Raw genomic sequence first — 27,806 nt, forward strand, 5'->3', positions numbered from 1 at the left:
AGTGTGTCTGTCGTGTAGCGATTACACGATGACTGCTGTGTCTTGTGCTTCAATGCTACGAGCCAGTGCAACTGTCGTGACATGAGGAAGAGGCGGTATGGACCGTGTCAGCGTGTCTCCTCGATCGTGTTCGGGTTGCCAGCGCGATCTGATCTCGCGGCACACCAACATCGAGCGCAGTGTGTGCGCGTGTGTGAATGTGGTTGACGTTTCTCGTGAACCGTGCGACGTCGCCGCGTAAACTCGAATCATCACGCGCATTGTTTTGTTTATCCCTTTTCGCCTCCGTGCACCCCTAAAGCCCCGTAAGAATTACAGGGCCCTTACACGAAACGCACGCGGATTGGCCCAGCTAATACTGCACTGTGTTTTGCTGGCAATCCGTGTATAGCTTGTGGCGTTTTTCTTATGTTCATTGGCAGTCGTGTGTTTTTCATCAGTAAAATGGCATTGCCGATTTCTCAAACATCTTCGAGTGTAAGGGAAACTTGGAAGGAACGAGCTCGCAGCTGTATGTAATGTACTTTGATATACTGTATTACGCTTTATTATGTGACGGCCTAGTAGCTGTGTCTATGCAGTATTCGTTTTTAAAAACAGAGTAATGCAGGCACTTAGCAATATATTTATTCACATATGCAATGCACAAAATACGATTAGGATATTGGAAATTACATTTTGGACATGTTATAAAACGCAGTTAACAACGCGCGCACAAATACAGGAAAGTGTAAAAGTAGAATTCGCTGCTGAATTTTATATTTTATCGCACGTAACACAATGCGGATATTTCTCAGCGAGTTAATGCGTTTCTGCCCCACTATTTACTTGCATGCTAGGTCATACTGCACTTGCTAAGTCAACAGGCTCTTAATGCACTAAAATCTGTAATCTCCACAAACTTCGGCCGTCAACATTCATGCGCCCGAATGAAATAGTAGTGCAGCTCTGCACACATAGGTGTATACTTTCTCTCGCACCTTCGTATCGCTCTACGTTACTTTCCTCGCATAGTCGTGCAGTTACCGACGGTTCAGTCTTTCCGTCCGTTTCTATGCAACCAGAATTACCTTCTGGTTAGGTTTTGTTTGCTGCGCGGGATGCAAAATAACTTCTTTTCGTCCTCCGTCTGATTTCGGCACCCATCCGCACAGCAACAAGGCATTTTGGTCCTCCGCATCCTAGGTCATACCGATCGATTCAGCGGGCTCACAGCGAACTAAAATAAATAATCTCCACAAACTTCGGCCGTCAACATTCATGCACGCGAGTGAAATACTATCACCGCTCGACACACGCACGTGTATACTTTCTATCGCACCTTTGTATCATTGTATGTTACTTGCCTCGCATAGTCGTGCTGTTACCGACGGTTCAAAGTCCGTCCGTGCAATTCTGTGTAACCATACTTTTCGTCTGGTTAGGTTCTGGTTGTCACGCGCGATGCAAAATAACTTCTTGCCATCCTTCGTCCGGTTTCGGCACCCAACCGCACAGCAACAAGGTATTTCGGACCTTCCGGAACGAAATTGTCGCAGCGATGTGCAAAGCACAAGAGGCGAAACGCGCGCTCTTCGCCCGGCGCGCAGGAACTTTCATGGCGGCAAAGGGGCGGAGCAAGGTCACATGTCACCGATCAGCCTATCGCAAGCGTTGTCGGCTGGATCAAAGCCTGGCGGTACTTTTAAATGATTGAGGGACTCTAAATAAAACGACTTGGCCTCCAAACCAAATTTCACTAGTGAACAGGTGGCTTCATTCTCAGTTAATTATCGCCACTGAGCACTGTTGGACGGCAAAGTTAGCGATATAATTTTATTTGTGCCGTTCTGCGAGTAATTTGATTACAAAATTTTAGTGCTAATGCAATGTTATCGTGAGTGGCATGCTTTTTTTCTAGCGCGGCAGAAGGTGAGAGCCACGTGTTTTTCGCTACAACAAACGCACATTTGTTCCGAAAAGGGTCCTTCAAAAACCACAACATCCCCGGAGCGCAAAAACTTACTGATTCTGAAACGGAAGTGCCTGTACTAACTACTGGACGGTCTTATATGGATAAGAAATAGCTCCACTAAGTCGAAATTGCTAATGTGAAACGTCGATCATCGGCGATCGATATGAATAGGCGTTGTAACGAAAGAGTTAAAGTTTATTAAGGAGGGTTAGGAGGGTTAAGTTGGATTGGGGTATAGTAAGGTCTATGAAGCTGGCGGAAAGGGGCTTAAGGTGAAATAGTGTAGATTAAGGTGTATTAGGGTGTAATTAGGTGGTATACGGGGAATTACAGCTGGCTTTGCAAGGCACCCGCCTTCGCGTCTCTCTGGCGATAGCGAGGGACAGCTAGGAATTTTTTCACTTATCTAAGACAGATATTTATGCAAATTATTTAAAGCACATGCCCGATTTTTTCCTGCGTTTGACACTTTAACCAAAGCTACTATTTTATTGTTGGGTTCTTTCATTGATTTTCCTGTGTGTTTTCTGCCCTATGCTAGAATATGGTTCAGTTCTGAATAATTTCTAAACAACCTGCTTAGTTATTTTTGCCTTCATCTCAATGAACAATAAAGTGTGTGAAGGTTCTCTAAGTATAAGTTGTGTAGAAGCGATTTCATTTTGTTATTATTGTGCAGTGTCGCTAGCTTTTATCCCTAGTGCTTGTAATAAATTTACGTTCACAAGTATAGGCATGCTATGGTTTATTAGGCGCTTGGTCGAAGCGTGTCTTTGACGTCCTTGATGTGACGCTTACCATAACTGACAAGAAAGGGTGTGGCCACATCCATGAAGTTTCTGAGTGCCGCAGCTTTTATGAGGCGTTTCCTCTGTTGTATTAAAATAAAAATTACCGTTTTTTATATCGTTACAACATTGATATATTTCTTGACAAGTGACAAGCATGCTGTGCATTCAACCTTGCCTGCAGTATTCCACCACCCACCATGTCCAAGACCATCCAAGTGACATTTAGAGAAATACAGGATGACAGTGGATTCGGGAAGATAGTTGTCCTTGTCCTGGACGTTTCCGACAGCATGAGCGTAAGAGCCTTCTAACCTTTCAACCTTTCTAACCTTCTAACCTTTCAAATTCTAACCTTTCATATTATTGGGCTAAAGGACATTATAGCGGTTGAATGTCTGGAAATTACCCAGGTGGCTATGCGACTTCTGAGCGTCAATTTCACATCGCGCACTTCTATCGTCAAACATAACCTTACAACATGCAATGTTGTTTTCTGAGTATATGTAAACCAGATATTTTGGTATGATACGTGTCCCTCATAAATTGTTGCAATAGAGAGTAAACCACCATGTTAGACGCGCTGATAGGCAAATTTGATCGTTTATGGCTATCACAGTGACGTCGACGCTGGCAAATCAGCCATACGGAACAAAACCACCAATCCATAAAGCGGTGCGCAGGCAGTCTTCTGAGTGTCAACTCCAGTTTGGTGCCACAGCATGAGGCACGGCGAGAGGTGGCCACGTGATCATCACTAGAATTTTGCACGTCCCGCATTGCCGTTATCTACACGATTCCACTCCGAATGAAGAGAAGGAAGTTGCCCGTCGCCTTCGACGTGGAATCATACTCCAAACTAAAGTTTAGGAAGGACTCGAAGGCCTCTTCGAAGTAAATGGAAGCATTTTTGAGTACAGTATTTGCATGACACAAAAGAACGCGCCAGCACGAACCACTCTGGAAGTGTCAATAAAAAGCAATCGTCCAAATAAGACACCTGCCTCAAACACACATTTCACTTGGTGGTTCGAACGACTTCCCAGAATGTGTGTACAGACCGCACCAGAGGTAGCCTCTCTCTTACATCATACAGTTCAGCCTTAATTTCGTGTGGTAGCAGATGATGCCGAAAAGCAGGATTTGAAGCCAATACATGAAAACAGGCATTTCCGCAGCATCCATCTGAACGATCGTCTCTGTGATCTAATAGTATCAAAATCTTATATAATGTGTTTCGAACAGGCACGGCCACCCTTATTTCTTCTTTAAAGCTAAGCTTTATTTGCCTCTGCCTACGACTTTTCCCCTGTTGCTGCTGCTGCGCTGACATGCACACCGCGTCCGGCAGTCATCCAGAGTGTATAAATATATGGAAGGTCAATGACAGAGAGGAAAGGCAATATAAGAAACTCGTTTCGTACTTTCAATCAACGGTCTTCGCAACGCCCACTGGAGCACCCTAGACGTGGCCAAAACACCCTACTGATGGCTGTAATTATATGTAACCCGCTACAAAAGCATTCCAGAAACTGCACTGCTCGCCTTTGTGCTAATGTGCAACAGTCCAAAGGGATGGTACATAGATGGTAGAGAGCAGGAAGGCAGAGGAGACAGTGGATGGATGGAACCGACCCAGTCGCGAAATGAGTGATTGACTGCCTTTCCAATCTTCATTCGCAGTTCCCACTCATGGGGGAGGAAAGGAAAGGGAATAGGTGACGTAAGAAAGCAAAGCAACACCAGCAACACTACTTTTTAACAGGACAGTAGTAACGGACAAATTGGCTAAAATTAAGCTCACCGTGCGGTATCGTACGTTTCTGCTCTTTTTCGAAATAAGCACAGTGCAAATTTGTCAAGCGCACAACTGACACAGCAAGTGCAGACGCAATGCGCAATAAAGCACAGTAGCGTCTACGACACACAGTAGGCGCAAATACATAAGCTGCCGCACGTCAAATAAAAACTTCTCTGCCGTGATGCAAAAACGCTCGTGTAACTAGATTTTGTGGACCATAAAGAACACCAGAGTGTCAAAATTAAAACGTAGTCCGCGACTACGGCGGGCCTCATAATCAGATCGTGATTCCGGCGCGTACCGCTCCATAGTTTAATTTTAATTTGAGCACTTCTGCGACGTGAGGCAACGATAAATCTCGAGCGTCTCGCAGATTAAGAACAATGGCGCACAACAAAGGCTTCGAGCAAAGACGTTCCCTGTCTTCCGTGTGCTAAGCTGCGAAACAACAGTTCGTGGTGCAAGCAAGGTAAAGCCAACTCGCCGTTTCTGTATTCAAGCAAAGGTTCTGAAGACGTTAAACACTAGTCCTGAACATCACCGCTCATTGTCGTCAATGAAATCAAACAGCAGAAAAAGCTTCGCTTAAGTTGATTAATACAGTGCGTCAGATCCGCAACTTTTTTGTCTTGGCCACCTCGTGCCATGTAGGGGATAAATTATAAAGTTTAACTGTGCGAAACCACCTTCTCGTTTGACTGTAATTCGTAGCGGTGGTGTATCAATTGTTCTTCAAGCTAACTTCCGTTTATGTGCAACCACGTGATTGATGATGTACCCACGCGAGGGTGCATAAGTTTTCTGACACTCGGCACTCCTGAGAATGCAAGCTCGCTCAAGCACCGTCCTTTAGCTGCTCCTTAAACAACCTCCATAGCCGGGATTGTAATCGCCACTTCGTGCGATGCTGATATCTAGACGACGGATGCGAGTTCCGGAAGGTGCAGAACGCTGAATAGCCATTGAGCTACCGTAGCGGATCTTCTTTGTCGAGTCGACACTAAATAGCGCTACATACAGACAATTATCCTTTGCGGACTTGCGCAATAAGCTGTTTGTACAGTACGAATGAAGTTTACACTATTGCAGAATGTATTTATTACAATGTTTTCATCTTTTCTATTCCAAAATGGGTTACAAGCTGATCATTTTATATCTGGCCATAAACTAAGATAATCCTAGTTTTTTTTTATTGGGCTAACACCATCAAATTGTATTGCGTAGATACAGACTAATTCAACTTTGAATCGTTGTACGCAGACTAGAGTGGCCTCTAGAGCTTTCTTTTAGGAGTTACCCTAAACTACGCTCCTATCATTAGCCACATCACTTCTCCCTTTTCTCTTGTTGTTTTAGGAAATTATCGGCGCTATAGAAACCACACAGAATTCGAGATCAGTATTTCCACTTTCTTAGAGCACCACGTATTTTAAACATAGAGTGCATTTTATGTCTTCAATATTGCAGATGCACTACCGGCTAGAAACAGTGAAAAAAGCTGTTGATGGCTTCCTCCTCTGTTCGGTCGACCGCCTTCTAAAGCTGGGCGTCGTCTCGTTCGGCGAGATTGCGATGGAGCAGCACCGCATGGACGCTGTGAATGACCGAACCATAACAGCATTTAGGGATGCCGTGAAGAACATGCCGATGATGTACACTACCTGCATTGGGTGTGGCCTTCAGCATGCTCTCAAGGTACGAATTTATGCGTACTTCCATTACCGTTCTGCTAAAGATAGGAATAGGAGATATCCAATTTATGTAGCGTTTTTTTCACCATTTCTCTAGAAATGTACATCGTTTTCGCCTAACGATAACTGCTAATAACAGTTCCTCGGGCACGTTATTATAATTATAATTCAGAAAGCTCGCGCTTCTTCTATGCAGCGCATGTAGTACACAGATAGGCCAGATTGCTGAATACTCACTGGCTTTCTTGGGCTTTACTCATGGTGAATTTGGGCTTTACTCATACTAAATTTGATTTCCAAGAACCCACCTACATTTGTCTGATTTCGGTCAAATGTGTTTAGTAAGCTGGTGCCGCTGCACTAATATGCATACACTGTTATTGTGTCCCAATGAACAGCAGTCGAGTATGTAGCTCAATTTGTTGATCATCTGCCACGTCGAACAGCCCCCGATTGATGCCTTAGACGGTGTCGCACTTGTGTTACAATTCCGAAGCCTTCTGCTATTAACATGCCGAAGGTACACCATTCACCATTCTGCATTTTGCAATATTTTGGCGGATATTACCTTAATATTTAATTCTTGTGAGCTTTTGTTATGTGCTTTGAGTAATTAAACCTCATACACATTCAGTTTTTTATTGTCATTATGCTGCGAGATGCCAAAATCCTGGCCAGATCACTTGGTAGACCGAATCCCTCAAACTGAACGTTGCATCTGCGTAATAGCTTCTCTACAAAAAGTAAAAAATTGTTTATATATGTATTTGTTTGTTTGTTAGCACATACCAGTATCATATCGAGACGAAGCAGACGGGCATATCAATGAATGATGTTTGATTAACAAAATGAAGAATGAAGCCTGTACGTATATGGATCAATATGTCAATTCCTGCAGCTTTAATACGCACATCATCTGGTATATATTGAAAATATTTCTGTATATACACTGTAAATACAAAATAGAAAGTCGGATGTTCAGTAGACTGGATATGTCCTAGCAAGTAACTTGACGATGAAAGAAATACCGCGCTTCTATGCAGCGCGTGTAGTAGCTAGGTAGAGCAATCCTTATTGGAATCCTCATAATAGGCCAAATGAGGGAATTCTCATTGGGTGTCTGGGGCAGATTCCTGTATTTATAGTTGAAATGCCCATAATTTTGCGTAAGAATACATTTTTCTGATTATTCGTTCCATACCTAAAAAAATATGACGATACCACCTTGCTATACTGTTTGATTAATTAAGCTGCATTGTTCAACGCGGAAAGAACACGGAAAGGAAAATAGAAAGTGTTGTTGTAAAAAATACTTATTTATTTTTATGGATGTCTATGATGAGATATGCGGGATCATGAAGAGAAAACCTATGGTGACGTATCTGTTTTCAGCATGTTGTGTAGCATTCGGTGCGGCAATTTGAGCTGAGCTTGTTTCGCTCGAAGCAGGAATGTAGCATGTTATAATTAGGAGTGCGCTTAGCCTAGGATCCTAATGAATGCTGGGAGTGTTCTAAAACCCACAAGGCTCAAGTTGAAGATCAGAATCTTTCCACAGCAATATGGGTCGTAGCCAATAACCTGACACTACACAAACGCTATAACTTGAGCTTCAAACATTATATTTGAAATGGGAATATAGTGGAGAGTACTCACAGAGCCCCGCGGTGAAAGAAAAGGCTGGACTAGCGCCATCAGGCATATAGGCTCAACGACGGTAGCCGCGACATGAATGCAGTTAACTGACAAATAAATGGCACTTCGTGGACCTTCTGTTCCTACAAGTTTGTGACCTCGGACGTGATAGCACATCACAACTGTATTCGCTTACCAAGTTTCTTCTCTACACCTTAAAGGCGGCCGCCGAATAACGATGTTTCGAACAAAACGGATCGTCTTCCGTCACCGCCTTCAACCTTCCCAATTTCTGGCCCTCGGACTGTGCACTCTGGTTCGTACACATTGAGGCGCATTTTCACCGTCACCGAGTCACATCTCATGCGGCCAAGTACGACAACGTCGCCAGTGTGATTAACCTGGACACTGCATTATTGGTCCTCCATATTTTTCTCGCTCCTTTGGCTCATGGTCAGTACGACACCCTTAGGGGCGAGTTACTACGACGCACCGCAGATTCGGAGTCATGGCGCATTCAACAGCTCCTTTCATCATAGGTACCTGTTGACAGCAAACCGACTGAGCTGCTTCGCCGCATGACACAACTCCTGAGACCCGGTCCATCATCAACAGACTCGAAAATCCTTCTGGAGGTCTTCTTCCAACGTCTACCGAACCAGGTACGCATGATTTTATGTGCCTCACCTACTACGACATCTGTCGCGCCCTTAGCGACGGTGGCAGACCAGGTTATGGATTATTTCCATCTTGTGATATCCTCTTTTGAGTGCTGTAATGCACTCGCGGTGACACAGCCCCAGTTACAGTAGCACTGTGACGAACTCGACTGTTCAAGGACGCACTTTACTGCGCAAAAAGACGAACTAACTACTTGTCTGCCTTGCACATTCGTGCGAATGACCATCAGCTGCGGCATCACCCGCATGGCCGAAACCATGGTCCACAATTCTGCGAGAATTTCCACAGCTGTTCGAACCACCCTAGGCAGATCGTCCAATAGTGTACAACATCACGCACCACGTTCTGACTGGAAGACCACAGTATACGCCCGAACTCACCTCATAGCACCAGACCATCTGAAATTTGCAAAGTAACAATTCGAACGCATGTTCGAGTCAAGCTTTGTTCGGCCATCCACCAGCCCTTGGTCAACTGCTTTGCGCATGGTGCCGAAGAAGACGCCTCATTGGTGGCCGCACTGCGATTACAGCGCCTTAAACAAATTGATGATTCCTGACAGGTTTCCTACACCCCCATCTACGATTTCACCGCATCGCTTCAAGGTTGCTGAATATTTAGCAAGAAAAAGCCTGCCACCAGGTTCCTGTGGAGCCTTCCGACATTCCTAATTCCGCAATTATTACCCCTTTTGGCATATTTGGATGCGTTCGCATGCCATTCGGCGTCCGTAAGGCCACTCAAACATTTTGGCGGTTCGTCAATCAAGTACTGCGTGGCCTCACGTGTTGCTTCCTGTACTTAGATGACATTCAGTCACTCTGTTTAGACTTAAAGACTTAAAGCGTTTTAACGCCTCCATCAATATGGCCTGGTTGCAAATATCTCTAAGAATCACTTTGACGTTGCTTCTCTCGATCTCATGCGCCATCAGGTAGACGAGCACGGCTTCTAATCCATCCCATTCAACGTCCAAGGCAATAAAGATTTTCCGCGCCCATCTTCTATCAAGCGGTTACAGAAATTTTTAGGCCTCATCAATCACTATCGTCATTTTACTTCTCGTTGTGCTCCAATTTTGCAGCCTCTACACATCCTACTTTCTGGCACAACACGAGCTAGCACGCCTATATCGGGGTCTAATGCTGATGAATCTGTTTTTATCTCTGCGAAGCACGCCCTTGCTACCACAATTCTACTGGCACGCCCGCAACCAGACACTACAATGTCCGTTCTCGTAGACGCCTCTGACGTAGGTGTTAGTGCCGTGTATCAACAGCTGGTTGGTAAAGCATGGCAGCCTACATCTTTATTTTCAAAAAAGGTAACACCGCAAGAAACCCGCTGCAGCATTTTCAGCCGTGAGTTGCTAGGACTTATGGGATCTCCGCCATCATCATCATCGGAGCCACTGGCATCATCGGGACTCCGGCATCGGAACCAGCAGCCGGAGAGTAGAAGACAAAGGGACTTGAGAGCGCGAGTGGTGGTTCGAGGATTCGCTGGGTGCTCTTCAGCGCGGCCTGCCAAGAGTGGCGCCTAGTGGTGCAGACTGAGGGACCACGCCATTCCCACATTGCCGCGAAACGTTGTACCCCGGCTGCGTTCCGGCACAGACCCTAATTGTAGGGAATGCGGGTGGTGCCCGTTCCACGGCCAGTAGCGACGCCTGTCTGGCCTCGTGCGTGACCATCTCCGCGGTGCGAGCTGCTCTGCTACGAAGTGTTTCCGATGACTCCTCCTCTGTAGCGATTACCGGGTCTGTCTTGGGGGCGTCGTGGTCTGCAGCATGCTGCTGTAGCTCTCGGTGCTGCATTTGGAAAAGGAAGCCACCGGCGGGAGTGACATCGACGCGATGGCATCAGCACTACATCTGTGAGTTGCTGCATACCTCGGCGATGTAGTTTGAAGACTTCCCACACAGTAGGTTAGACAGGACCACTTCACTGGTGGCAGTGGTCGAGTAAAATCGAGGGCGATCGAGGCCCATCGTCAACTGTAGTGGAAGGAGCACTCGTCGAGCAACGATCAGGATAGCCTACGATCTTCCCATCCTGTTGGCTGTGCGCCTGTGTTGGCTGGCGCTGGTTTGTGTGCGGTGGCATGGCAGTAAGCATGCGGCTGCACATACTCGCGTAGTAGCTGGTGGGCTAAATGGCGCGCTAAACAGAAAAGGCACAAGACTAGCCTAGCACTTGGCGATGGGTGTAGACGACATGCGCGAACAGTCGCCTCAAGCGCAGATCGTAGTGTGCACTGTGCCGGAGGTCCCTGTATGTGACAGTAACGTGCAAAGAGCCACTGTCGATGCTAACGAAGCTATATGGACAATCAGCCGAGAGGAAGCTTTTCAGGTTCTAGAATAAGCGGCGAAGTGAGGAGGTGTGGTGGTATTCAACAAGGCTGGATCCACTTCAATCAGATTCTTCGGCGAGAAGATGGCTGGCGTCTTGTTGTTCGCGAGGTTGCTTTTTGGGGGGCTCCAGGAGCACTGGGGAGGCGTTGTAGGTAGTAATGAAGGAGGTCATCTAGCGAAACCTCAGAACAACATCGCCGTGTGTGACAGAAAAAGTAAACAAGAAAGAGAGCTCGCCATGAAATAGGCTACATCAGTATGCAGGACGGCAGAAGAAAGCAAACTTTAGGTTTGTCTTCCCTTATGCTTAATTTTAATTCTGGGTTGTGTATGGTTCCTTGATTCATGATGTACGTGAAATTGTATTTTTCACCCTTCACTGCTGACATTTTCTAAATAGGTCCCGGACGCCGTCAAGCTGCCCCAAGGCAGCTTTTTGTCCCGGGCCCTTTTCTCTTCGAAAAATAAATGAATCTTGAATCTTGAATCTTCAATTTTGAAAATGTGGGTAGAGATTGAAGAACAGGTGAATAGAGAACAAATAGGGCCGCATGCGGTTACAGAAACGCACCTAAGAGACCCTGAAGAGCCATCAGCGACTGCTAATCTTGTCTGTGATCAGTGCAAAAGAACTGAATCGGAAAGATAGGGAGGAGGGCTCGGAATGCTCATCCATGAGGGAGCCAATTAGAAAAGAGTAAAAATGACAGAATCATCCTTGGCATTTATATTGAGTGGAAATAAAAGTTTGCTAGGCGTTACCTATTTGTGGACCGGAAATAATTGCGCAGATAAGAATGAAGAGTTAGTGGATTGTATAAGTGGTGACAATAATGCCGAAATGGCCGGAATTATGTCTTAATTATCTTATTAGGTGACATGAATGCGAACACAAGATCTCGATGGCTATACCGACAACAATGGGAATTCAATGCTAGGTCTTTGTGAGCAACATAAAAACATTATCGTGAATACAGGGCCTAAGTGTGATGGGCCGATCAGCTGGGAAGTGGGAAACCGCAATCAACCATTCATTACTGTCTGATGAGAGTAAAATTCATGATAAGTTGAGAGGAGGAGGAGGAGGAACTTTATTATTGGAGAAACCGTTGCGCGGTTTATTCTTGGGTGGTTCCCTCTGACAGGGCTCCACTGGCGATCGCGGCTCGCCGGGCCTGGTCGAGGGTCGCCAGTTGGCTTCCCAGGTCCAGTTCGGAGAGTCTCGCCTCCCAAGACCACGTAGTGAGTGTGTGTGTTGTGACTCGTGGCGAAATTGCGTCGCCCGGACGGTCGCTGCATTCGTGTGTTATGTGCGTGAGTGTCGCTGTGTGGTTGCTACACCAGGGACATGTTCGGGACGTATAACTGTCTGGATAGATTGCGTGTAGACGAGACAAGTGTTGGTATGTGTTAGTTTGCAGGCGGCGCCAGTCCCTTGCCTGGAGTTTGGTGAGAGCTTTGTGTGGGGGAGCGTATTGCGTACTTCCGAGCCGTTGGTCCTGCAGTATTTGTTGACCTGTTGTTAATAACTCGTGGGTCGCTCGTCGGTCTGTCGGGGGCTGAAGAACGGTGTGGTCTGCCGCTCGGCTAGTGAGACCTCGAGCTGCGCAGTCCGCCTCTTCGTTGCCCCGCAGGCCTTCGTGCCCGGGGCACGAGACGATACCGTGGGTCCATTGTAGCGTGCGACCTAGGATTCGAATGGCTTCTATAGGGAGTGTTCCATTCAGGTATAAACGACAAGCCGCTTGTGAGTAAGTGAGGACACGGGCGGACCTTCCCTTGCTCTCAGCGTCGCGAGGTGCGAGAGCGATTGCTGCTGCTTCTGCTGCTGCACTGCATGTGGCGCGGATGGAGGCTGAGGCTACCAGGCTCCCCTGATTGACAACGGCGAGTGTGTATTTGAGCCCGCAACGTGGCGACGAGGGGTACGGGCTAGCGTCCGTGTAGTACGTATCCGGGTCTCTGAAACAACGTTTGTGCAACATGCGGGCACGCGCTGCTCTTCTCTCCTGATTGTGGGTGGGGTGCATGTTCTTGGGGATAGGGTCTACTGCAATATTCTCTCTAATGTAGTGAGGCAAGAGTTGTGTTTCTTCTTTGCAGTACTTAGGTTCAGCGGGTACCCTAGCCGTTGAAGAAGGTGTCTTCCTTGTTGAGTCTTGTTGAGGCGCTCCCTCTGCGCTATGAGCGTGGCACTTGCTAGCTCCTCAAAGGTGTTGTATACGCCTAGCGCTAGTAATTTCTTTGTGCTTGTGCTTGACGGTAGCTGTAAGGCCGTTTTGTACGCCGTTCTTATAAGAGTGTCCATGTGTTCTGTCTCGCTTTTGCGCTTGACTTGATAGGGTAGCGCGTACGTGACACGGCTGATGACAAGGGCTTGTACCAGTCTTAAGGTTTCGTCCTCTGTGAAACCATCTTTGCTGCGCGCTACTCTGGCGATGAGTGATGCGGTGCTTCTTATAACGTGATTTAATTTCTCTGAGGCTAGCTTTCTGCCGTTGTTCTCCTCGATGTGCATACCTAGTAGGCGTGCGGTCGGGACGCGCTTTATAGGTTGCCCGGCAATCTCGAGATGTATTGGCGGGGCTCGATGTTCCTTAGTTTGCTTAGGCCGGACTTGAAGGTACTCCGACTTGTGTGGGGTACACCTCATTCCTGCTGTGGTTAGGTATGACTCGATGTATCCGATAGCTGTGAGTAACGTGTTTTCTCTGTCGCCGTATGAACCCTTGTTTGCCCATAGAGTGATATCGTCGGCATAGAAGGCACATCCGTGTTTTGGGATGTTTTCCAGTTGTAAAGCAAGTTTTCTGAGTCCGATATTGAAGAGGAAAGAAGATAATATTGACCCTTGCGGAGTACCCTTCTGCGGTAGATCATATATGTGCGATTGTACGCCTGCTATGCCAGTGCGAGCTTTGCGGTGGCTGAGAAAAGCCACGGCATAATGGTATACTCGCTCTCCGCATCCTATGGCGGCGAGGCCATCTAGGATGGTTTCGTGTGCTATATTATCAAATGCTTTTTCTACGTCGAGGGCTAGGAGTATGTTGTTGTTGCTGCCCCGTTGTGGGTTGAGGACCTCTTCCTTGAGGAGGAGGAAGACATCCTGTGCTGACATGCCTTTCCGAAATCCATACATGCAATTGGGGTGTAGTCCATGTTCTTCCATGTGTTGTTCCATTCGAGTGAGTACAATTCGTTCAAGAAGCTTGCCTAGGCAAGACGTAAGAGAGATCGGTCGTAATTGATCGAGCCTGTGCGGTTTTCCTGGTTTGGGTATAAGGACTATGTGAGCTGTAGTCCATTCCTCGGGTAATGTTCCGCCCGGTGCCCATATTTCTTCGTTCAGCTGCTTTGTAAAGGCTCGCAGGGTTTCATCGCTTAGGTTTCTCAAGATGGCGCTGGTGATGCCGTTGGGACCCGGTGCCGTAATGTTCTTGAAACTCTGTGCTGCCGCGTATACCTCCGCGTATACGTAATGGGTGCATCAAGTATCTCGTTCGGAGCTCCCGGATATTGAGGGTAAGGTTTCGGATGCCCGGTGCGGATTCCCGTGTATAATTGCTGGAGTTCCTGTATGAGTTCATCTTCGGTTCCCGGATATTCGCCAACGAGTTTTTGTAGGGTTGTGTTTGTTTCTGTTTTGGTATTTGAAGGATCGATGATGCTGCGGAGTATGTTCCATGTCTTTTTGGTGCTTAGCGTGCCTTTAAGCGAATCGCAGAACGTGCGCCAATTGTCCCTGTTGTTACGTTTCGCCTACGACGTGCGGATGCAACGGACGCCGGGGCTTCGTTCAAAGCGGCGGACATTTTAGCCCGTTCGGAGCGGCCGCGACGCATCCCCGCCGAGCGCGTCCCGGCATGTTTAGTGCCACGTGTCTTTGTGTGTGCGTGTGTGTGTGTGTGCCCACGCTTGTCAAAGCGCGGCAGCCGGGGAGAGGAGCTCCTCAAGTGTGAAGCGAGGAGGTCTGACCGGCGCCGGCCCGGCTGATGCGTCACCTCCTTGTCTCTGCATGTCTCTCAGTCCGTCCGTGCCCCACCGTCACGTGACCTAGTCCCGTGACCTTCCCTCTTGCCCTCAACTCCGAGAGTATAAGAGCAGCTGCCCCCGGACGCCAGGAGAGAGGCTCCGATTTCTTCTGTTGAGTAACGTGCTCTCCCGTCTCTCTACTTCGGTCGACCTGACTGCCCGCTCTTTGCGATGCTAGAATAAACAAGTTGTTCTGTTAGCAGTCGCCTCATGCTTTGCTGGGACCTTCGGATGCTTCCAGTGTGCCCCAGGCCGCCAGGCCAACGCTACCCTTGGGGCTTGTGACCCATTTGCAACAACGGGCGCCAACGGTCCGGTTGCAACAACGGGTGTCAGCACTGAGGTTCCAACAGCTGGTGGCAGCGCTGAGATTCCAACAGCCGGTGCCATCGGTGCGGTTACAATAGCTGGTTGCCAGCGGTGAGATCGCGACAACGGAGGCCAGCAGCGAAGATATGCGGTTGACTGTATGCTGAGCAGCACAACGACCATCCGGGAGCAGTGCAACGAGCCCTGTGTGATGACTGGTTGCCTGCAGCGGAACGACTGCGCTGAATTCTTGGCTGCGAGGTTTGGTGAGTGCGGGACTTTCTTCTGCTGAGTTTTGCCAGGCTTTTGTTAGTGTCAGAAACAGAGCTGGTAATTGTGGTTGTCGTTGCTGCCGGGTTAGTTTGCGGCAAGACAATAGTAGGCAGTAGAGAAAGCAGCATTCAGAGCAGCCATGGATTTGAAGCCGTTGCGCAAACCGAAATTGTTGGAGCTTGCAAGAGAGTTGGGTCTGGATGTCTCAGAGCAACTCAGAAAACCAGAACTGCTAAGGGCTATTCTTGAGTTAGAAGCTGAGGATGACGAGCTGTCGGAATGCCTTGAGACCATTGAGGAGAGGGAGACGGCAAAAAGACAGGAGCGCGAACTTGGAGAACAGAAAGATGAGCGTGAACGTAAACAGCAGATTGAACGAGAGCAACAAGAGAAAGAAAAAGAGCGAGAGCAACAAGAGAAAAAAGAAGAGCGTGACCGTCAACACGCTTTGGAAATGAAGCGTCTCGAGGTAGAGATGGAACGCGCTCGTAATGGAAGTCAGGCACACGGTGCAGGAGAACGAGTATTGTTCAAAATGACTGACTTGATGCGGCCGTTTAAGCTTGGAGAGGACATTGGTTTGTTCCTGGTTAACTTTGAGCGAACGTGCGAAAAGCAGGGGTTCTGTCGGGAAACGTGGCCACAGCGCTTGCTCACTTTGTTACCCGGCGAGGCGGCCGACGTAGTTGCTCGCTTGAATAGAGAGGAGGCAGAGGATTTCGATCAAGTGAAATCGAGTCTGCTAAAAAAGTACAGGCTGTCAGCGGAGGCGTTCCGTCGGAAGTTTCGGGAAAATGAGAAAGGTAAAAGTGAGTCATATACAGAGTTTGCCTACAGGCTTATGTCAAACATGCAGGAGTGGCTCAAAGAAGAGAAAGCGTTTGGTGACCACGAGAAAGTTCTGCAGTGTTTCGGGCTAGAACAGTTTTATAGTCGGTTACCTGAGAACGTGCGGTACTGGGTCTTGGATAGGCCAGGCGTTAGTACGGTGGCTAGAGCCGCTGAGCTAGCCGAAGAGTTTGTGACGCGTCGGGCTCGCGGAGCTAAGGACGGTCAAAAGGGTGAATTTGGCTCCAAGTTTGAGAGGCCGAAGTTCACGCCCATGAGAGCAAATGGGGACACACGTAGTGCGGATGCGAGTGAAAGCAGTCCGACCGAACGTAAGGAGACGGCGGCAACCGAAGCCGAACGCAGAAAGCGGTTCGAGACGAGGCAAGCGCGCGTTTGTTATACGTGTCAGAAGCCGGGTCACTTTTCGGCGCAGTGTCCAGAAACAAAAGTCGTGTTTTTGTCATTATGCAGCACTGACGAAAACATGAAGCTTCTCGAGCCTTACATGCGAGACCTCCTCGTGAACGGGAAAGAGTGCCGAGTGCTTCGCGATTCCGCAGCTACGATGGATGTAGTTCACCCCTCTTACGTAGAACCCGATATGTTCACGGGCGAGTGCGCATGGATCAAGCAAGCCGTGGAAGCTCACAGCGTGTGTCTGCCCGTAGCAAAGGTGCTTATTGAAGGACCTTTCGGAGCACTTGAGACGGAGGCTGCAGTGTCACCTATGCTGCCCCCCCGGTACCCGTACCTATTTTCGAACAGGTCCGATCATCTCCTGCGCGAAAAGGGCCTTTTGTTTGGTGAGGCTAGCGTTCAGGCCTTAACCAGATCGAAGGTTCGGGAGCTCGCTGCAAAGGCGGTAGTTGCGGGGCCGACGTTGTCGAACGATGAGAAAGGGTCAGAGGCGCAGCAAGCTGATATTCAGAGCACGCCCGAACTGACTAAAATTGAGCTTGTAGAGTTAAAGGCACCAGATACTGGAGAAGAAATTCCCGATGCGGGAAAGTTAGAAGAGCTATCTGCAGATTTGCTCGTCGCGCCTACGTCAGACGGACTTAATAGGTTGCTAAAAGTCAGCCGGTCGGCTTTGATAGCCGAGCAAAAGAAGGATGGCAGCCTAGAAAACATACGCTGCATTGTCAAGGAAGGTATCGCTAAGAAAAATGCTCTCTTTGTGGAAAGAGGTGGGGTCCTGTACCGGAAGTATCTAAACCGCAGGGGAGTGGAGTTCGATCAGCTGATCGTGCCTCAGTGCTACCGTCAGGATCTGTTGCGCTTGTCGCATGGGGGTTCGTGGTCCGGACACCTAGGAGTTAAGAAATCAAAGGACCGTCTCTTGCAAGAGTACTATTGGCCAGGGTGTTTTCGGGACGCAGACCACTTTGTGAAGACATGCGACACCTGTCAGCGGGTGGGCAAACCAGGGGACAAATCGAGGGCGCCGTTGAAGTTGGTACCTATCATTACGGAGCCTTTTAGACGGCTCGTTATTGATACAGTGGGACCTCTGCCGGTAACAGCCACGGGGTACAGACACATTTTGACTGTGATCTGCCCAGCGACAAAGTTCCCTGAAGCAGTGCCGCTTAAAGAACTCAGCTCAGTTGAGATAGTCAATGCACTACTGTCCATATTTGCGCGAGTTGGTTTTCCTCCGGAAATTCAATCAGATCAGGGCACAATGTTTACTAGCGCTTTGACGACAGCCTTTCTCGAAAGGTGTGGGGTAAGGCTGTTAGACAGCTCAGTGTGCCACCCACACTCGAATTCCCTTGAGAAGCTCCACTCCGTCATGAAGCGCGTGTTGAGAGCATTGTGGTTTGAACAACAAACTGACTGGGAGCTGTTTCTGCCTGGGGTGATGTTTGCATTGAGGACCGCGCCGCATGCGGCTGCGGGATTTTCGCCAGTTGAGCTAGTGTACGGTCGCTCGCTGCGATCTCCGCTTCGCATGCTTCGAAACGGATCACTGCCCTCTCCAATGGCTGCAGACCATCTCTTTCACAAATGGCCGCCTCCTGCGCAGGAGCCTCGCTTTGCAACAACATTCCTTTGAGGTGCGTTACAAAAAGGGGAGTCTCAACGGTAACGCCGATGGCTTAAGTCGAAGCCCCTAACGTGGGAATCAGCCTCAAAATTGTTTGTTATTGAAGTTTTCTTCCTGAGGCAGGATTTTTAACATATTGCTTTTGTGTAGTGTTTCAAAGTGATGATGTGCTTTCTAGTGCAATTTTTCGATTTGTGGACGCGTTCTGAGTGCTGCTAGACTACTGTAAGGAACTAGGCAGTAGTATAAAAGGGGAAAGAGCCTGGCATGGCTTAGTGAGGGTTGTGCCGTGCTTGCTGACTGAGCGGCTGAGTTTCGGCGCAGTTCTAACGCTTGCTGGGAAAGAGAACAAAAACGGCAACTCTCCTGAAGTCACTTTGCAGTGTCCTGTGTGAACCTGAACGTGAGAACGAGGCCTTCTCGGTGCGCTGCGCTCAAGAACCGCCGAGGGGCGACCGAGTACGGTTATGAGCATCATCGAGTGACATCCCTCCGGACAGCGGATGCAGTCCCCTGACCATCGGGATCTCCTTCCCCCGGCGGGGCGGTCTGTTACGTTTCGCCTACGACGTGCGGATGCAACGGACGCCGGGGCTTCGTTCAAAGCGGCGGACATTTTAGCCCGTTCGGAGCGGCCGCGACGCATCCCCGCCGAGCGCGTCCCGGCATGTTCAGTGCCACGTGTCTTTGTGTGTGCGTGTGTGTGTGTGTGTCCACGCTTGTCAAAGCGCGGCAGCCGGGGAGAGGAGCTCCTCAAGTGTGAAGCGAGGAGGTCTGACCGGCGCCGGCCCGGCTGATGCGTCACCTCCTTGTCTCTACATGTCTCTCAGTCCGTCCGTGCCCCACCGTCACGTGACCTAGTCCGGTGACCTTCCCTCTTGCCCTCAACTCCGATAGTATAAGAGCAGCTGCCCCCGGACGCCAGGAGAGAGGCTCCGATTTCTTCTGTTGAGTAACGTGCTCGCCCGTCGCTCTACTTCGGTCGACCTGACCGCCCGCTCTTTGCGATGCTAGAATAAACAAGTTGTTCTGTTAGCAGTCGCCTCATGCTTTGCTGGGACCTTCGGATGCTTCCAGTGTGCCCCAGGCCGCCAGGCCAACGCTACCCTTGGTGCTTGCGACCCATTTACAACAACGGGCGCCAACGGTCCGGTTGCAACAACGGGTGTCAGCACTGAGGTTCCAACAGCTGGTGGCAGCGCTGAGATTCCAACAGCCGGTGCCATCGGTGCGGTTCGAATACTGTGAACCTTCAGGGCATAATCGTTGGCCTGTTTAGTGACGTTTGAAATCCTATATCTAAGTTTGCGATTTAGCTTCTGTTTGCGCCATCTTCTTGTGAGGCCTTTGCATGCTTCCCATAAGTGTATTAGATGGTTGTCGATTGCCGGCGTGTCGGTATCGGTTTGGTACACTTTAGTGTTGGCGTCATATAGTTCTTTGATGCGTTGGGCCCACTCCTTGATCGTGGTTAAGCGGCCTTGATGTTCCGGAAAGGGCAGACTTGTATCTAAATCGAGCTGTTGCCTCTCCCTAAACTTAGGCCAATTTGTAATTTTGGCCTTCCCTAGGGGTTGGCGTAGCTTGGCCGAGGCGCTGGTGATTTCGATATTGTAGTGATCACTACCCAGTGAGTCGTCTAGGACCCTCCAGCTTGTTCCCACGGTATCGCTGGTGATGGTGAGATCAGGAGTCGTGTCCCTGCTGGCACTGTTTCCTATTCGAGTAGGCGTACCTGGTACTGTAATTAGTGTGTATTCGTAGCGCTCTATGGCTTCTAAGAGCTTGGCGCCCTTGGTGTCTGCTTTCGAGTAGCCCCATGTGTTGTGCTTTGCATTGAAATCGGTTATAATCAGGCGATCGCGGTGCTCCAGCATTCCCTGTAGGTGCCGGAACAATGACGCGAAGTCAGCCTTTCTGTCGCGGGGCGGACTGTATACGTTGCATACGACTTGTTTAGGTCTTCCCTTCTTGACTGGCCATATTGTGGTGATGAGATGTGGGATTTCCTCACTGGGGAGCACTGTGAGGGTTGTTGCCAAATCTTTGCGGACGAGCGTGGCCACCCTACGGTAGCTGGGGTCGTACTGTATTTTATACCCCATAATTGGCTTCGGTTGCTCTCCCGCCTCTTGCAAGCAGATAATATCCGGGGGTACTAGCGCCGCCTGTACGTATAGCGAGAGGGATGCGTGCTTGCTTTTAATGTACCTACAGTTCCAAGACCAGATCGTGATGCTTTCGGTTTCCATTTGAGGTTTACGGGCCATGATGGGACTTAGAGGGTATTGTGCTGTCTGTGTCGGAAGTTAGCATGCTACCGTCATCTGTCTGAGAGGGTATTTTACTACTTTTTCGTTTACGTTTGGGTTCCTTGGTTAGGGATTCGTTAACGTATTTCTTTAATTCTTGGAATTCCTTAAAGAACTGTTGAAATTGTTGCTCTATTTGTTGTAATATTTGTTGTTGTGATTGTTGCAGCGCTTGTTGCAATTGGTCCTGGGTTACCAGGCTGCTCTCAGACGGTGAGTGCGCCTGAGGCTGCTTTGGCTGTGTTGTTTGGGGGGAGGGGAGCAGTTGTGTTTGTAGTGGCGGATTTCCGGTGAGAGTGCTTAGCTGTGGTAATTGAGATTGTGGCGATCGCTCACAAGTCGCAGCGTGTGCCGATTCAAGCATGGCTACTCTTTTCATTAAAGTTTCGATTTTGTGCTCGTAGTCAATTAGACGCTGTTTTTGCTGTCTATTTTCCTCAATGACTCTCTGGTATTCTGGATTTTGTGTGATCGGTGTGGATGTGTTTCGTGGCTTGGGAGAGACGACTTCCGCCCAGCTTACCTCTTGTGAAGGCTTCTGCTTCTTTGCCGGAGGCGACGGGTTCCTTTCGGGTGTCGGTGGTGCCCGATGCTCGCGGCTGGCTGACCGGGAACGGGAGCGCGATTGGGAGCGGGAGCGTTGGTCGGTATTGACCGGCCGGCCACGAGTGTCCGCCCTGTAGGTCTCTTCGTCTTCCGAGGCGAACCATCGTGGGGCTTTCGACTTCATCGGTGCTGATGATGGTGTGGGTCGGGGTCGAACCGGTTTGAGTCGCTGCTTGCACGAATGGTCACCGGTTGGGTGGGCCTCCCCGCACGAGGCGCAGTTCATCTCGCATTTGTGTCCGTCGGTTGGGTTAAGCAGTCCGCACAATCTACAGATGGGTCTGTCTGGGTTTGGGCACACGTCGATACGGTGGCCCTTTTCCCTGCAAATCTTGCAGACTTGGAGCGTCGGTCTAAATGGGTAGCAACGGAGTTCACCTCCGTAGTAGTACACAAATGGTGGTAGATGGGGACCAATAAAGGTAAGCGCTGCACTTTGAGTTGAGAGAAATGGTCATTGAGGAGGATGGGTATGGACCACATAGGGAGTCACCATAAACGCATCATTTTTAAAATGGGATATGCTGTTGAGAAAGAGAGCGAGGAGCAGAAAATGACCAGTTCAAATTTTAATGCTGAACAAGTAGTATCTATAGCCATAACAACTTTGCAAATGGCTAAGCATAGACTAGGAATACGGTGTAAGTGTAATTACGACAAAAATACGGAATGATAAGCAACGTGCTCGTTGGAAAGAAAATAAGGAAGCTGAAAAGCTGTTGGAACAGGGAGATACCAGAAGTCATCGCCGAACGACAGAAAGCATCCCGAGAGCACAGGCAGGCGAAATAATGCCCAGTTATTGCAGGGTGAAGTAGTCATAAAATGAAAATTATACCGGGAGAGAAAAATCCACGGTTCAAATAATACTTCAAGAAAAGTGAAAAGGTAAAAGTGAACGTTGGTTGTCAGAAATACGCGAGAAAAATAACGTCGCACCTAGATCATTTTGGAACCATATAACCTCATCAGGCAGGAGGCCTGGAACAATAAAGCCACATATCCTTGACGAAGAAGCGAACAAACTGGAAGGGGATGCAGCACTAAATTCTATACGAATATCAACAGCCGAATCTTTCCAAGGCAATCAACAGGTTGTATTTGAGAGAAAAAGCGCCATTACAGACAACCCGATAAATATGGAGCCTGTGCTGACAAATTTCAACTCGAAGATGGCCGAAGAGGGAATTCCTAGGCGCACAGCCACTGGGCTTGAGGTGGTTCCCTTTAGGCTGATTAACGAGCTAGTATTGAAAAGTAAGGAAGATGTGCTGAAAGCATTAGAAAAAACCTTTATAGGATGGACGATTACCAGAAAGTTGGCGACAAATTAGAATGAATTTAATTTATAATGGTAAGCGGGAAAAGACATTCACTCACATGGACCGTTGGCCATTACATCGGTAATATACAGGTTAGCATTCTAGGTAAGAAAAAAAAAGCTGTAACCATGGGCAGATAACAGCATTTTGGGAGAACTTCAGTATGGCTTCAGAATAGGTAGGCGTCTGAATGATATTGCTTTTACTCAGTTTATTGAAATATTTATGTAGAAAAGATAACTTTACACGGGGCTCTGTTAAACATTGCAGGAGCGTATGACAACGCAGATGGCAACATTTTGGGGGATATTCTGGAAGTGACAGGCTTAAGCGACTATTGTATAAACCTTTTTCTAGGTATTTACCTAGAAAATGGCGTTTGCGTTAAATAGGAAGTGTTAAAGAGCGAGGATAAAATTGATATCAACGAGGAACTGAGTCAGGGGTGCCCTTTCTCCCCACTGCTGTTTATGATGTACATGGTAGGGATGGAAAGAGCGCTAGAGGGAGGCACTTTTGGGTTTAATCTGTCATGCATCTTGGCAGGTACAATATTAGAGCAGCAGCTTCCCAATTTGTTTTATGCCAACTGCATTGTGTTTCTAGCTGACAAGCAAAGTGACATGCAAAGTATGGCTAATATCTGTGGACAAAAAGGTGACAATCTAGGTCTGAAATATAGCGTTAAAAATCAGATGTTATTGTATTCAATGAAAACAGTAAATAGACAGTGTGAATGCAGGGCTACACAATATTTTGTTTGAAGAATACAAACGCTTCGGTATATGGCTAACCAAAGCGAATATATATATATATATATATATATATATATATATATATATATATATATATATATATATATATATATATATCGAAACGCAGGAAAGAACAATAACAGTAAAAGGGAAGTACCAATAATAAAGCACCAAGCGCTATGGGGATACAACAGGTACGCGGTCCTCCGGGTTATGTGGAAACGCATAATGGTTTGGGCACTTACTTTAGGAAATGCGGTTGTTTGCCTGCAATCAGGGGTACAATCAGGACTCGATGGCAATCACAGGTCAGTCGGACATCATTGAAAGGAGACTGTATAGCGCAAAAACACAAGGACACAAGAAGAAACGAGGACGGAAAGAAGCGCTGGCTATCAACAACGAAAATTTACTCTCAGGATCAGTCATAGTTTTGTCCCCAAACAACCACGTGCACAGCTATATCAAGCACTAAGGTACACTTACGTACATGACACTATGAACACAACCAAAAACAACTACATCAGGAAAAAAAATCTATATGACATATTGCAAATTCGGTCAGTCTTCATGACATGCACAAATAATCTGAATCACTCGCATACAATTATAGTGACGGTTTGTTGAGGCATTCGCCAGTGGCGGAGAGGATTTGCTCCGTTTCTATTGTTAATCTTGCGCAGTCGAGCTCATTACTATCTCTAATAATGGTATCTTCTAGAAATGGCCGACACGGCCGAGTTGGACGCGTTTTGCAGTGGAAAGCAAAAAAACTGTCGCCTGATCCGCTGTCACACTTACTTCTGTGCTCCCTTAAGCGCTCATTGATAAAAAAAATTAAATTGTGTGGTTTTACGTGCACTCTAAAAACAAAGAGTGTTCCGGGCACTCTTTGAGGGAGTAGCTGCTTGTCCCATATTTCACTCTCTTTTCGAGAGTAGATCGACCCTCTTTGAGGGAGAGTAGGTCAACTCCTCCTGACAGAGTTTTGTTACGCCACCGCAAGGGATTGCTAGTACTCTTCCGCAGAGTGATAATACTCTTCCCACAGGGAGTGCTAGTACTCTTCCGCAGAGTGCTAATAATCTCCCCGCAGGGGTAATAGTAACCCGCCAGACCGAGTACTTCTACTCCCCCAAACAGAATGCTTGTATTCCTTCAGAACACAGTGCTTGTACCTTCTTAGCCAAGTCCTGGCCACGCATGCAGGCAGGAAATCAGATCAAATTAGGACCGCTGATATACTGTTCCCTAGGCGGCTCCTCAGAGACAGTGGCCCAATTCCAAGCGGCCTTCAGAATAGGCGTGAGCAAAGTTATGCAGGATTTTAATGTCAGTTTTCCTGGCTGCCTACCATGAGGCGTGACTGCTCTGAAGCAGCGTATGCGTCCCGAAGGCCACTGTGTGGAGCAAGAAAAAGGTAATTAACACTTAATCAGCAACTATCTTAGCAAATTTCACGATCAGGGGTCACATAATCTAAATAGAACACAATTGCCAAGGGAACCACATACTTATGAAGAATCACAATGCCTTATACATCACGTGGATTCGAACCCGCGTACACTTGCATCTATACAATTCAAAGTACACATCCTAACCATTACACCACAGCGCCACCACGCCCAGTCGTGTTCTGTTAGATGTTATATATATACCAAATGTATTTGAGGAATCGGCTGCGGCGGTTGGGGTTTCTCTGCAGTATGCTGCGCTTTTGTGCACTGAAATACGTTTGCGTTTGCCTCATTTCCATTCCATGCTATGACTATCGAAGGAAGACAACCTAGAAGACATCGTGAGAGCTATTCACGGCTTGTCGTTACCGCAGGAAAATAACAAATGTGCCGTTCAGCTCACGATCGAGTGCTTCTCCAGTCCATTATTATAATAATAATAATATTTGGGGTTTTACGTGCCAAAACCACTTTCTGATTATGAGGCACGCCGTAGTGGAGGACTCCGGAAATTTTGACCACCTGGGGTTCTTTAACGTGCACCTAAATCTAAGCACACGGGTGTTTTCGCATTTCGCCCCCATCGAAATGCGGCCGCCGTGGCCGGGATTCGATCCCGCGACCTCGTGCTCAGCAGCCCAACACCATAGCCACTGAGCAACCACGGCGGGTAGTCCATTATTATGTGTTCTCCGAAAATATGCGGATACAAAGTATCGCGCCAACCATCCACGTATGTGAATTTCATTCGCGCGTATACTGTTGAGAATTTCTGTTTATTTTTTCCGCCAGTTCCATTCGTATATGGTCAACTTCGGCCCCAGTACCAGGCATTTCCACGTGCCTCACGCTGCCGTGTAGGCGATGTTTTCAAGTGCATTAGTTTATAGAGTTTGGTTCAGTCCGCTGTGAACTGTTGTCCTGCATTAGCACCGGATCGTTAGCGTTTGGAAGCGCATGTATTCCAGCATTTGGAGACTGCTTATGCCGATAGCCGCGTCACATGCATTGGCACGCATGTTTAAGTGACTAATGTGTCCACTTGTTACGCGTTCACTGTTCGTATCCTGTGGCAGTGCTCGTTCTAAAAGCATCGACGACTATCTACACTCATGCGTGTGTTCAATATATATGCACAGGATGGACTTGCCGGCTAGTTGGTTGAGCATTTTAGAAGAAGAAACAGCGCAACACAGGGACGATGCAAAAACATGGACCACACCACGAAGCGCTGGTGTGGTTGATGCTGTTTTTCGTCCTTGTGTTCGCGCTGTTTCTTCTTCCACGATACATGCACACCAAAGGTACGCGAATGTTTAGGAGCATAGGTGGTTAACTTTGTTTTCCCCGTTTGCTCTCAGTATCAATGGCACAGTGCGTTGCCCGGAATTGTGCACGCTTACCCCCATATGCAGAAATGCATTATAACTTGAAGCCTATGCTTGATTTGATATAAATGACGCAAGTCATGAACGCTCCAAAGGAAAGGCAGTGAGCGTTTTGGGGGACGTTCGGACCAGGCGTCGCTTAAATCAAGCATGAGCTTTGTATTAAGATACATTTCTGAATACGGGGGTTAGTCATCTGCTTCTCACAGAAAATGTCGAAGAAACGCCCACCAAAACCAGGCACATTCGTAAACATAACTAGGCAATAAGAAGCTCCATAGAAAAAAAGAAGAGTGGTATTAAAAGCTTTCAGTACTTTTCTTTACTCCGAAATGGTTGCGCTCTCGTGGCTTCAATGTACAGAGATAGTGCAGCGCTAGCTAAAAAGCATGAATTTCCAAACTCCATGCCAAATTAGGCTTGTAAAATTATTTAGGTGCTAGAATTCAGGGTTTGTAGCGATACTTGAGAATACTTTATTTCTAAAACGCCGTTTTCAAGGCATTGAAAACCCTCGAATTTTTAGAAGTACTGGAAAGTCCTTACACTTGTACACTTGGCTAGACTTAGCAGACATTGCCAAGCGTTTTTTTTCCTTCTGTGACACTCTCCCGCATATCACAGAGAATTGTCTGTGGAGGTAATAGAAGGAAAGCGAGATCCTTAAAGTTGAAATTACAAAGGAGCTGCAGATACCCCTTTTATGCACATGGAACCGGCGACAAATGTAGTTGGAGGAACAGAAGCAGGAAGCTCACCAGTTGAGGCATTCGAAGAGAACCCGTGAAGAGTAAATCGAGAGCTACAGACACAATAAAAAGAAATTAGAAATCACTATTGCTTATTTGATGGTGAAAAGCTGAGGCAACAGATGACATCACATACAGTGTCAAACAAAACAGTATTCAAAAACTGCAAATGTTGCAGGTCCAAGTAGTTAAATGTGCTATTGAAGAAAAACTTTGAGCGCTTTCTTGAAATGCTTCCTTGTGTGCGTTTAGTGATGGGCGGTGAAAGGCAATGTAGCAGCCTTTCAAATGTTTGAAATCAGCGAAATACGATTTGTTTTCTTTTGTTCGCATTAAAGTTACCAATGTTGTTGAACAAGTTATTGCCTATCCAAACTACTAAACACATCGCACGTGGTCCTGACGTTACTGTGCCGGGGCCTAGAGTCCTTGAACACCACATCATTTTTTTTTCAATATTGCTGCGAACCCAGTATAACAACTGTCACGGAGTAAAAACATTGGCTAAACAGAGGCTTATACGCAGAGCACATGAAGACTAGAAATGCAGTAGTAGGCATGGAGGGCCATGAAAAAAAATGTGCCACATCTGCTCGTTGGTCTTATGTTTCTGCACCGACTGTCGCATTATTAATAGAAGTGCACTTTCCGTTCTACTCCAATAAACGCAACATTACCAACTCCAGTGTGGGGCAGTCCTTCAGCCAGTGCAGAACTCTTTCTGTACATACCAGTCAGCTCTGTCATTTTTCCAGCATTGTAGTACAAGATTTGTTAAACTGGTTTAGCAGAATATGAGCAGTATACTCTTGA

At 47.6% G+C, this 27,806-nt stretch overlaps 1 protein-coding gene across 3 annotated transcripts in view; it reads left to right on the plus strand.

The window, feature by feature from the left end:
• Positions 1-27,806, plus strand: part of LOC139061299 (calcium-activated chloride channel regulator 1-like) — a 332,028-nt gene that overhangs the window by 176,443 nt on the left and 127,779 nt on the right. For all 3 annotated transcript variants that reach the window (XM_070541075.1, XM_070541076.1, XM_070541074.1), the window contains 2 exons: positions 2,927-3,041; positions 6,011-6,238. In XM_070541075.1, the coding sequence (XP_070397176.1) occupies positions 2,927-3,041; positions 6,011-6,238 (343 nt within the window). The remainder of the gene's footprint in view (positions 1-2,926; positions 3,042-6,010; positions 6,239-27,806) is intronic.

The sequence above is a fragment of the Dermacentor albipictus genome, chromosome 6 (assembly GCF_038994185.2).
Source record: "Dermacentor albipictus isolate Rhodes 1998 colony chromosome 6, USDA_Dalb.pri_finalv2, whole genome shotgun sequence".
Taxonomy (NCBI): domain Eukaryota; kingdom Metazoa; phylum Arthropoda; class Arachnida; order Ixodida; family Ixodidae; genus Dermacentor; species Dermacentor albipictus.